This window comes from Crinia signifera, chromosome 4 (assembly GCF_055691185.1).
Source record: "Crinia signifera chromosome 4, ASM5569118v1, whole genome shotgun sequence".
Classification (NCBI taxonomy): Eukaryota; Metazoa; Chordata; class Amphibia; order Anura; family Myobatrachidae; genus Crinia; species Crinia signifera.
Window position 1 is genome coordinate 174986879 of NC_139220.1, and position 11473 is coordinate 174998351.

Consider the following 11473-nt stretch of genomic DNA (forward strand, 5'->3'; position numbering starts at 1 on the left):
TAAATACATACAACATAGAATTTCATGTAAGCATATATAATTTTATATCTCTTGGGGCTTTATGGTTTTATTACTTATTTGTGAATTTTGCTTGTTTTCCTTGTCATTCTAGTTATGGAAGATCAAATCATAATGCTGAAGAGAGGACATTTTCTACTAGTTCTCTGGAGCAAGATTACAAGATTTTTTTTTTTTTGTTGTTGTATAAGACATAAGCTGGCCCACAGCGGCGACACAACGGCTTGCGTTCAGAAGCCGAGGCCTGTGGCAAGACATTTTTTTCAAAACTGAAGTGTTTACTTGTGACTGACTTGTGCAATTTCTTTATTTATTTTACCTTGACAGTGTTCATTTTTTTTTTTTTTTTTAACTAAACTTGCTGCCACCTACCTAAGGTATCTGAGCATCCTCAGTCCATCGGGAGAAGGCAAGCAGTACCTTTCTGCACATGCTTCATCAACCAATGGAGAGGCATCAATTTGCCTATTTCTAATGTATGCTTTTGATTTTTGTTTTTTTAAGGTTTTTGTTTCTCTTGTGATGGCACTTGTGATTAAAAAACTTGCAGGGATGAGTAAAGCCTCCAAACGCCAGTGTTCCTTAGAATTATGATTTTGTCATCTGGTGGTTAAGCTGAAAGCTGCTTAAATATTATCATAAGGATATACTTACATATAAAGACGTTGTTTAATGGCAATATAATTCCTGTTGAATTTCAAAATGTATCCATGAAAACAAAAGGGAGGTAATCAACAAGAAGTTTTAATTTATGCTTAATATTGACTCCTAAAATAGTCAAAACTTTTTATGGCATTTAAGTGTCTTTTGGTTAAGACAGTGTAACAAATTGGTTACAGAATCAATACCTGGTGGTTCAAGTGGAGCACTCACAATTGTTAATTTCTCATCATGTGTAATATCCTAAACGGTGTCAGGTTAGAATTCATCTTGATTTGTTCCTTTGTCAAACTTTCAAATCAGTTGGTTGCTTTCTGATAAGGGCATAGGGCATTATTACATTTCACTGTTCAGACAACTGTGGAATGTCAGAAGACTTTTTTGGTTGGGTCCCGCACTGGAAACTCCACTAAAAAGGACCTTAACTGGCAAAAGTTTTAGGTAAGTGGAGAGGCAATTAGAGAAAAGTCCAAATCCTATTACAAATTTGCAAAGGTGTCCCTTCTTGAAAAATCAAGGGAAGGAATCCTTTGGTATTTAAAGGTTGGAGGTGCACCCCAGAGTCAGTGGCAAATATATGTCAAAAAACATGGAGAGAAAGAAGACTCTTTTTTGGGGGCACTCTTAGGAAGTTATTTGCATACATTTTTAATATGCAAACAGAAAATATCCATGTACTACCAAGATCTATGGAAAAAAGTTTTTGTTATCTGAGTACTTTAAAACTTAGCAAGGAATGTCCACAACCCCCATAGAGGGAGAATAGAATAGGTGGCGAGCGTAGCAAGCCACTGTGCCCGCAGTGTGGCAAGTGCAACGAGCCTGCAAGGTGCTTTGTTGCACTCGCCCCGCTGTCAGAGTCCGGCCAGTCAGGATCCCGACTGTCTGGACCATATACCACACGACCACAGCGGCCTCTGGATTCCTCTTCAGTGGCATCCCCGGGTCCCAAGGATGCATGCGCAGGTGAGCCGTGACATCACCGGCGCTCCTGCGGAATGCATCCTTGGGACCAGGGGTGCCGCTGAAAAGGAGTCCGAAGGTCACCCTGGACACCGGGGGACAATCTAAGTATAAAAAAAGGTGCGGGCGGAAAAACCTACGATTTTCAGAATATTTCGGTTATGGGATTTCCACATAAGGGATACCCAACCTGTACCATCATGAATGTCCTGAATAGAACATTTTCTGAGCTTAAAGTCAAACTTTTTTAATTATCAAATTAGATCTTTGGCATCTTATATAATCATCAGTCATCGCTAACATATTTCCTTGGATCTAAATCTAGAATGTTACCCTGATTCTGTCTAGAGCTGATGGTTTATAATACATTATCTGCAAAAGGCCATAATAAGTAAAAGTTGTAATGTTAACTTGTGATAATCCATCTTAAACCACCTTACACTGCGTTAATATTATTTCAAAGGTTAAATGTGCTCCATAAAGAACTGCTAGTATAGCAATAATTGTTCATGGCTACTATCACAGGATTTTTATGTTATATTATGTACTTATGACAAGTGTATTTATTAAACACTTTTTCTGTTTGCAGTACTGTGGAGTTGCAGATAAGCACCTTTTTAGTGTTACATGTATATGCATTGTCTTTATTTTAATTCTGTTTTTTGGGGGCGTTTTGAACAGTTTTGTTTTATGCAACTAAGGTAGTTACGTCTAATTGTCATTTCACAGTTTTGTATTTCACAATATATAATTTGTGTCTTGCTATATTTTCAAAAAATCATGCAAACAAGCATTGTAACAAATACATTTCTGTATTTAGGTTGAAAGGTTTTATTTCAAATATTAAGGTGACTTTGGAAAATGCAGAATCCATATTCAAAATTGTTTCATTATAGGTTTATTTTATAAAAAAAAAAATGTGGGTGCCAAAAAGTAGTAGTAGTTTATATTGTAAAGTGTTTCATCCTAAATGTTCTCATTTGAAAACGTGAATTTTCAGTAAAAGTGTTACATTTTCTGTTCTGCAGTATTGTCTTTAAATATGGGGTCAATAATTTCTGCCTGATGGTATCACAAAGCAATACCAAGCTAGACACATGAAAGTATATATGGGGGCATACAAAGTACTGATAAATTGGGTGTGGTATAGGGTTCCGACAGTCATCCCGATGTCGGGAGCCCGAATGGGTGGACCCAGACAGCATGGTGAGCGCAACAAAGCCCCTTGTGGGCTCGCTGCGCTCAGCACACTGCGGGCACCACCTATTCTATTCTCCCTTCATGGGGGTCATGGACCCCCACGAGGGAGAATAGCCAGTGGCCGTCAGGCCGCCGTGTGTCAGTGTTTTGACTGTCGGGACCCCGTCCTGCAGTTGATAAATGAATACTAACCTCAAGAGGTGTACTTTTTATGGGTCTCAATCATTGGGTCAACCAGGAACAGGTTAAATGGTTGATGGGTTTGACAGTGTAACATGCAAAAGGTAAACACTTTAAAAGGTAGTCAACAGTTTGACATTGAAATGGTCCACACAAAAAAGTCCTTCATGTATTTATTTATTTCAATTTTTTGAGTAGCATTTTAAGCCACACTTAACCCCAATTTGTGTACTATGCTTCAGTCAGGTTAATGTTCCCAATTGTAGTCCTTGTGGATGGTAAAGTAGGAAAAAGTTGGTGAAAAAATGGATATTTGCACTAATTTCAACTAGAGTCAGGTTAACCTATTGACCATGTTGACTTTTTGTACCTGTTAACCATAAGGGGTTGACCTAATGCGAGTATAAAATGGATCAGTTGATTGAGTATTTCAATCATAGCACAATGTATACAAATGTTGATTTTATGTGGTCTTTGTATGAATATTGAGAGGGATTTTCTTTTGTAGGGTTTTTTGTTAACTGTTCTCAGTTTGCCGCAGTCCTGGTCTCTACTGTATACCTTCATTTACATGTTTATTTTGGCAATAGGTAGACTGTAAGTTGCACTTACCCTTTACTGCTGGCTTCTGATGGGTGTAGTAAATCCTCCAGTTACAGATACCCTCCTCTGCTACATCATCTTATGTTCTGATGAAACCGCGTATAAAGTTTTCTCTTTTCTTGTCAAATACAATTATAGTGGGACGAAGACGCAGTAGGGGGTCAGGTGTTTCATGGAAAGTCTATTGTGCTCATTTAGCCTCTACAATAAATCTTCACAAAAATTGACTTTAATTCAGTGATAGGGTGCTGCTCTAGGCAATAATATAAACTTGCTAAGTGAACATTGATCGAACACCACATTGCAAGCAATCCTATCATTTAATACTTTAAACTGACAAGGTTTGATGGACACAAAAAAGGTGTTCTTACTGTTTACAAAGACAACCAACTGGGTCAATTATAGTCTGGTTAAAGGAAAATTAAGTGCACAAATAGACAGTGCAGCTTTAAGTAAATCTTAAAGGAAATATCACCTAGGTAAAATGTTTAGGGGGTGTTTTAGTGGGAGTGCCAGACAAACCACAATCCCTCCATTTTCATCCAGGCCTGTAAAGCCAATGGGCGGTATTCAATGAGAATACCTGCGAGGTGCAGCGAATCCTTTTTAGGATTCGCTGCACATTCGCCACGTTCCGGAGCCGGCGGGCTCCGGTATTCAACGTGTCAGGGGCTCGCTGCCCCTGACTGGCGAATATGAGCTCCTGCGGCGTATGCCGCAGGGAGCCTGAGGACGGTGGCAGGCAGAGAGATGGAAGTGTCTCTGCCTGCCCCAGAACATTTGTGGGGGTTAGGTGGGCTCCCCGGGTGCCAGGCAGCACAGGCTGCCCCCCCGGGGGTGCCAGCAGGGGACCTATATTCACTATACCCGATCGTAACGATCGGGTGCAGTGAATATATGAATATGTAATGAGCGGCTCGGCTCCGGCGCCTCCTGCTGGCTGCTGTGTAAAAAAAATAAAATATTTTTTTTTTAAATTAAATATATATTCATGTGCTTACAGCACATGAATAAAAGTAGCATGCCCCTCCTCAGAATAAAATTCCTGATTTTTGGACACCAAATGTAAAAAACAAAACACTTTATTTTAAAAGTTCACATTCCACTTCTCCATAAAAAGATAGCGATTGCTACTCGGTGAATCATGGCGAAAAAAACCTTCAAATTTATTCGCCATGTGGTCATTGAATAGGGTGATTCACCGTTTTAGTCAAAAATTCATTGACTAAATTCATTGACACAGCACAAATTCGCCATAAAAACATGGCGTATCAGGCTCATTGAATACCGCCCAATGTGTAACCAGCATAACTGCAGCCAGGTCCTGTCACTGCTGAATGATCATGGCATGGTCCTCGCTAGCGATGTCACTAACAAAGTGCGGGTACATATTGACTATGTGCACCATTTATCGATCCGATTCTCCAGATCAGATGACATATCATGTAGAGTGTACCCAGCTTAAGAGTTTAGATGTCCCAGGAAACTGTTGCACAGTTCAGATCCTGGTGTTCTGTCCAGTATAACAGAAACTTTAATTAAATCTCTTGCTAATTGGTGGTGTAGTTTTAAGCAGTTTTTACTTCTTAATAGAAATATGAAGCAATAAGACAAAATCAGTGTTGTGAAAGTTTGCTTCGATCATGTATTGCTTCCGCTAGTTTACTGTTCAGTTTGTGCATGAAAGAACTGGTGGCAACCAGCATAAATGTCCTACTAGAAATAAAAAACCATAACAAAGATCTGCTTCCCAACATGTGATTTAACAGAGCTGTGTTATTTTATGTATTATACTGATTACTCACTAACATTTCATTTAACATTGACGCTGCATTTAGTGGTTATCATGCACTTTATGTTGGAGGTTCATTCACCCCACTAAAAACAAGTAATTGGAGCAGGCGTAAATGTTCCATCTGACAAATGCTAGTAAAATCATGTAAATCAGTCACGCTACCCTTTTACTATCATTACTAGTTTTCTGAGAATACAAGCTTTCACTAGTGTGTTAGAGCCCTGATAATCATGGATACAGCCAGTGGCGTAACTATAGCACCGCAGCCCCCGCGGGGGGCGCTGTGCATATGGGGGCGCCGGGGGGGCTGCGGCGCTATAGTAATCCCCCCGCCCCCCATCCCCCGCAGGCTTACCTGTCCGCCTGTCCCGGCTCCCCTCCTGGCTTCAATCAATGCTATGGAGACGGACCACGATAAAATGGCCGCCCCATAAAGCAGACTGTTCTCTTAAACTGTCTGCGGTAAGGGGGCGGCCATTTTATCGTGGTCCGTCTGCATAGAATGAATTGAAGCCAGGAGGGGAGCCGGGACGCGCGGACAGGTAAGCATGCGGCAATGGGGGGAGGGGCACCCCCCCATTAACGGCGGGGGGGGCGCCCCAAACAAAGCTACGCCGCTGGATACAGCTGTAGGTGTGCAAAATATATTATAAATGTAGTGCTCAGATTGTACAAGGTGCAGTGTGTGAGGGAATCCACAATTAAGCAACATGCATTTTTATATTGTAACTTGTTCATGACCAAAGTAAATTGTGTGTAGTGGAAAGAAAAATGTGACACCATGCTAATTTCTTGATGTGCTGCATTTCTTTTATGTGTATGTAGTATTCTTAAGATAACCATTTTATAAAGACGTTTTTAAAAATATGGTACAAGCCTTCACAGAACTACATTTTGCACAAAATATATATTTTGAAAAACTATTGTGTGAATGAAACGCAAGTTAAGGAATATGCTGTCAGATTTTCACCTTCAATAAAAACATGATCAAATTCACATTATGGAATTGTAATTTATTTATAGTAAACCGTTATTCTGCCGACGTCAACAGTCTGAATGTTTGTGTTCAGCTTTTAATTCGTAACAGCCAAAAATGTGTGTGTTGTGTTTTTTAAATAACTTTTTCACAAATGTGGCGAGCATGTCCCCCAGTACTAGCCACCACCTTCCATATACTGTGGTTAGAGATCCATTCTGCCCCCTTAATCTCTCCTTCTATCCTCTAACTCTCCTCACTCCTCTCACTTCATTGACTACATGAATTTTGTGTGACTCGAGACATACAAAAAGAGTAGTATTCAATTCAAAAACCATATCTTTTGACAGGCGCCATTGTTCTATCATGGATTTTCTTAAACCTGGACTGTAATGGTGGAGTTTAGGGAACTCTTACCTTCAATTTTTTTCATCTAGGTCAGTTTTGATAGGTGTCTTTATTACAAATTTAAAAAGCAATCAAAATTCTCTTAAAAATTTAATAACTGGCTTCTAGTTCCGGCACTGAAGGGCACCCCCAAGCCAGTCCAGCAAAACCACCCCAGGGCATCACATGTCAAATGACTTATGATATGACCACTGAATAAAAGTGACTGACTCTTCTGCATTTTGGTGAGTGCCTCCGCTTTTCATTAAGCACCTGCATTTATTATTTGGCCATCTGGCTTGGATGACCCTTGTTGTGCACCCCTATCTTCAACACTTTTGGATGTGAGTGCTGAACTCCCTGGCTATATATATATATATATATATATATATATATATATATATATATATATATATATATATAGAGAGATCTGTAGTGGATGGCACTCTGTATCAACTTTAAATCATCAGGCCGGTGCCCTCCATGCTATCTCCGCATCAGGAGTAACTTGTATAGGGGTCCACTTAGGCGGCACTCACGGCAATAAATCAGACTGAAGGCAACGTAGATTCCAACGTTTCGAAAAACCTTTAATTTTTCGTCATCAGGGTACAAAGACATAACATACAATTTCACCTTATAAACCCTCTAATACCAGTGCCCCCGCCTCTTACCTGCTGCAGCCGTGACCGGAAGTGCACGCCTCCACCCCTCTGCGTCACACAATCAGGTGCACGTTGCCAGGCAATCAAATACAATCATAGTACAAATATTAAAAACATACAAAACGCTCCAGATTACAGACAGATAGATTAACAACTGTGACCACCATAGCAGTACAAGAACAATATGGAAAAATATGCATGATCCATATGTTATCTGAGGGCATCATCATACACGTAATAGCATAATAGCAAAAAAATTTAATTAAAGGGGAAGCCATGGATAAGTATCCAAACATCGATGTTTTTAAAGCATCCTAAATAATCTCAGTGACAATGATCTATCAAAACAACACATAATTATCAAAAATACACATAGAAAGATAAAGAAGCACTCAAAGAAGTTGCAGCTTATACAATCGACATGTGTGTCGACAATTATCAAAATCATCAAAATGATGCAAATAATGCGATAAATTCAACTCTACAAGTATTATAAAAAAGCTCCCAGACCTCTCTGCTCATTAAGTCCCACTGGGGCAAGTGTACCCAGTCTCTGGATCCAATTAGCCTCACATTGCAATAAGAGTCTGGAGCGATCTCCTCCTCGCTTCAAAGGTGCAACGTGATCAATGATCACATAGCGCATAGAAGCCAACGTGTGTCTGTGCTCAAGGAAATGTCGGGCAACAGGCTGCTCGCTTGATCCAGTTTCCAGTGCAGCCCGAATAGCTGCCCTGTGTCCAGCCATCCTCTCCCGAAGCGTGCAGTCTGTCTTCCCGACATACCCACGACCACAGGGACACAAAATCAAATACACAATGTACTTAGTCTGACACGAGACTCTATGTCGAATCATGAATTTTTTCCCACTAGAGGGATGCAGAAAATGTGGACCCGTCATCAATGATCGACATGTAATACAATTGACACATCTATAACATCCCGGCTTGGGGTTCAGAAAACCAGGAGTGGCTTTTTCTCCCATCCCTGTAACATCAGTCTTAACTACCCAGCTCCGAATATTTTTACCCCTACTGTAGCAGGGCATAATGTCGACATTATTTAATGCAAGCTGAGGGTCAGTTTTTACAATGGGCCAGTGTTTTTTAGTAATCGCATTAATTTTACCGCTCTGTGTATTAAATAAATTCACCCATGGGAATTTGTTATCACTAGATTTTTTATTAGATCTTTTTAATAAATCAGCCCTGGGCATAGCAAGAGCTTTCTCACGGGCTTGTAGAAGGGGACCCTTTAAATAGCCTCTCTGTAAAAAATTATTTAACATACGGTCAATATGAATAGTTGCTTGTGTAATATCACTACAAATACGCTTCGCCCTAATAAACTGGGAATAGGGCAACCCGTACTTAAGGGATTTGGGATGAAAGCTCCCAGCATGTAAGATAGTATTCCTATCAGTTGGTTTACAATAAAGGGTGGTTTCTAAGCCCTTGTCACCCAGTGACACCTGAACATCCAAAAAACTAACGGTATGTGGATCGATACAATAAGTAAATTTTATGGGGCTCAGTGAGTTGTTATGCGCTTCAATGACCTGTACAAAGGACTCCCTAGACCCAGACCAAATAATGAATACGTCATCGATATAACGAGCATAAAATTCGATGTTAGCATTAATCGATGGTTGGTTCAAAAAAATTTCTTGCTCAGCTACAAACATATAAGCGTTGGCGTACGATGGGGCCACACTGGACCCCATCGCACACCCCGCTAACTGGAGATAATGATCACCATCGAACATGAAAAAATTCTTAGTAAGTATCAATTCAAGTAAATCGGTGACAAGGTCAACGGAAGGTCCCACGTACAGGTCATTATCAGCTACAAGATCCCTGACTGCCCTTATACCATCACAATTAGGGATAATAGTGTATAATGAAGAAACATCGACACTACAAAGATGACAGTTAGGAGGCAATGATGTTTTACACGACTCAAGACGGGTTAGGAAAGCAGTGGTATCCAGAATATATCTGGGATGTCCCACAATACAAGGTTGAAGTAAAGAATCCAAATACACAGAGGATGGCTGAAAAAGCGACCCCCGCGCCGCGATGATGGGGCGCCCAGGGGGATCAACCATCCTCTTGTGTATTTTTGGTAATGTATATATTAGTGGAACGATAGGATTTTTAGGGACCAATGCATCAGCAAGTGTCCGTGTGATTTCACCAGCAACCACATATCGATCCAATGTATTTTTCAATAATTTAGAAAACGCACAAGTAGGGTTACCACTGAGTTTAGCATACACACTGGTATCAGACAACTGATTGTCAATCTCAAGTTTATATTTGTCCAAATCCTGTATTACCACCGCCCCGCCTTTATCAGCGGGGCGGATGATAATACTGGAATTATCAGACAAACTTTTTAGAGCCAATGCCTCACCACTAGACAGATTATTAACTTGTTGACCAATACCTCGTGACTCCTCACGTTTAATAATCTCATCAACATCTGTATCAACCATGCGCATAAAAGTTTTTAATGAGGCATTATTCGATAAAGGCTCAAACCGAGATTTGGGCAACAACTTACGCACACCTGTGGGGATAAAAGATACTGTAGGTGCAGGTTCAACTTGATTAGCGCCTCTATAATATTCATGCAATTTTAATTTACGGTTCAAACAGAATTTTTCAATGTCCCATTTCATGCGATTGAACCTAACCGTAGGTACATAAGAAAGTCCACGACTGAGAACTTTTAATTCAAGGGGAGAAAGATCATAAGTAGATAGATTGACTACCGTCTGTTGCTCGATTTTGGGGGGCGCCCTCTGCGAGCAGGACCTCCTGTTCTGCCCACCGCGCCTCGACCTGCGCTTTTTCCACCTCCCACTTGGTGTCTGGTACGCACCCCTAAAGGGGTACCCGCTCCATTATTAACACCCCGTGGTAGTAGACCATCTGAATCGCTATTGCTGGTATACTCAGAAGCCTCAGAGTCAGGTTTATAACGAAAAAAGCGTTTCCTTTGGCCACCATTAAAGTCTCTTTGGCCACTCCCAATCCAGTGGTATACGTGGTTCTGGTCATAATCAGTTTTAACCTTGGCAAATTTAGTCTTTTTGAACTGTATAAGATTACGTTTATAGTTCGCCAATTGACCTTTAAGCTTTTCCAGCCAATTAGTACTCTCATCTGCCACAAGTACTGCATTATAAGATTTCTCAAAGTCACTGATTTTCTCTTTAATCAATGTTAATTCACGTCCAGCTTCTTCAACAACAAGCAGCATTAAATCGAAGCTGCACTTGTTTAGCACTGCTATCCATCTCTTACAAAAGGTATTATTGTAGCGGCCGATCGTCGGGCAATTCTTAACCCTAAAACCGCGGGGAATCAACTTTTCTTTATAATAGTCACTCAATGTCACCCCATGGTAAAAGTAGTCCAATTCACGTTGCTTCATTTTATATAAATCACGGTACAATTGTTCAGGTGTCTGTGCTTCCATATCATCGGCAAACTGTTCAGAGAACAACATTGCTGTGGCTTCATTCACGCTGAAGGACAACATGCTACCTTGTGTAGATTTAGCCATATTGAACTGGCCGGTACCGTCATCAACCTCAGCTCCGTCAGTAGCCATCATAGCGTTTGCACCACACCACACAGTGTACAAGAAAACACCAACTTCTTAAAAGCAGGTTCCCAGTAAAAGTTCAAGTTTATCCATACAAATTATGGGGTGCCGAATCCAAGAAACACAGGCAGTTGCTCACCATCTGTTTCCATGTAGAGATCTGTAGTGGATGGCACTCTGTATCAACTTTAAATCATCAGGCCGGTGCCCTCCATGCTATCTCCGCATCAGGAGTAACTTGTATAGGGGTCCACTTAGGCGGCACTCACGGCAATAAATCAGACTGAAGGCAACGTAGATTCCAACGTTTCGAAAAACCTTTAATTTTTCGTCATCAGGGTACAAAGACATAACATACAATTTCACCTTATAAACCCTCTAATACCAGTGCCCCCGCCTCTTACCTGCTGC

The 11473-nt window shown here is 40.7% G+C and overlaps 1 protein-coding gene across 2 annotated transcripts in view; it reads left to right on the forward strand.

Moving 5' to 3' along the window:
* The window catches only part of PHTF2 (putative homeodomain transcription factor 2), an 86648-nt gene extending 80825 nt beyond the window's left edge, over positions 1 to 5823 (forward strand). For both annotated transcript variants that reach the window (XM_083183050.1, XM_083183049.1), the window contains one exon: positions 113 to 5823. In XM_083183050.1, coding sequence (XP_083039176.1) covers positions 113 to 133 — 21 coding nt within the window. In that variant the 3' untranslated portion in view covers positions 134 to 5823. The remainder of the gene's footprint in view (positions 1 to 112) is intronic.
* The last annotated feature ends 5650 nt before the right edge of the window (positions 5824 to 11473 follow it).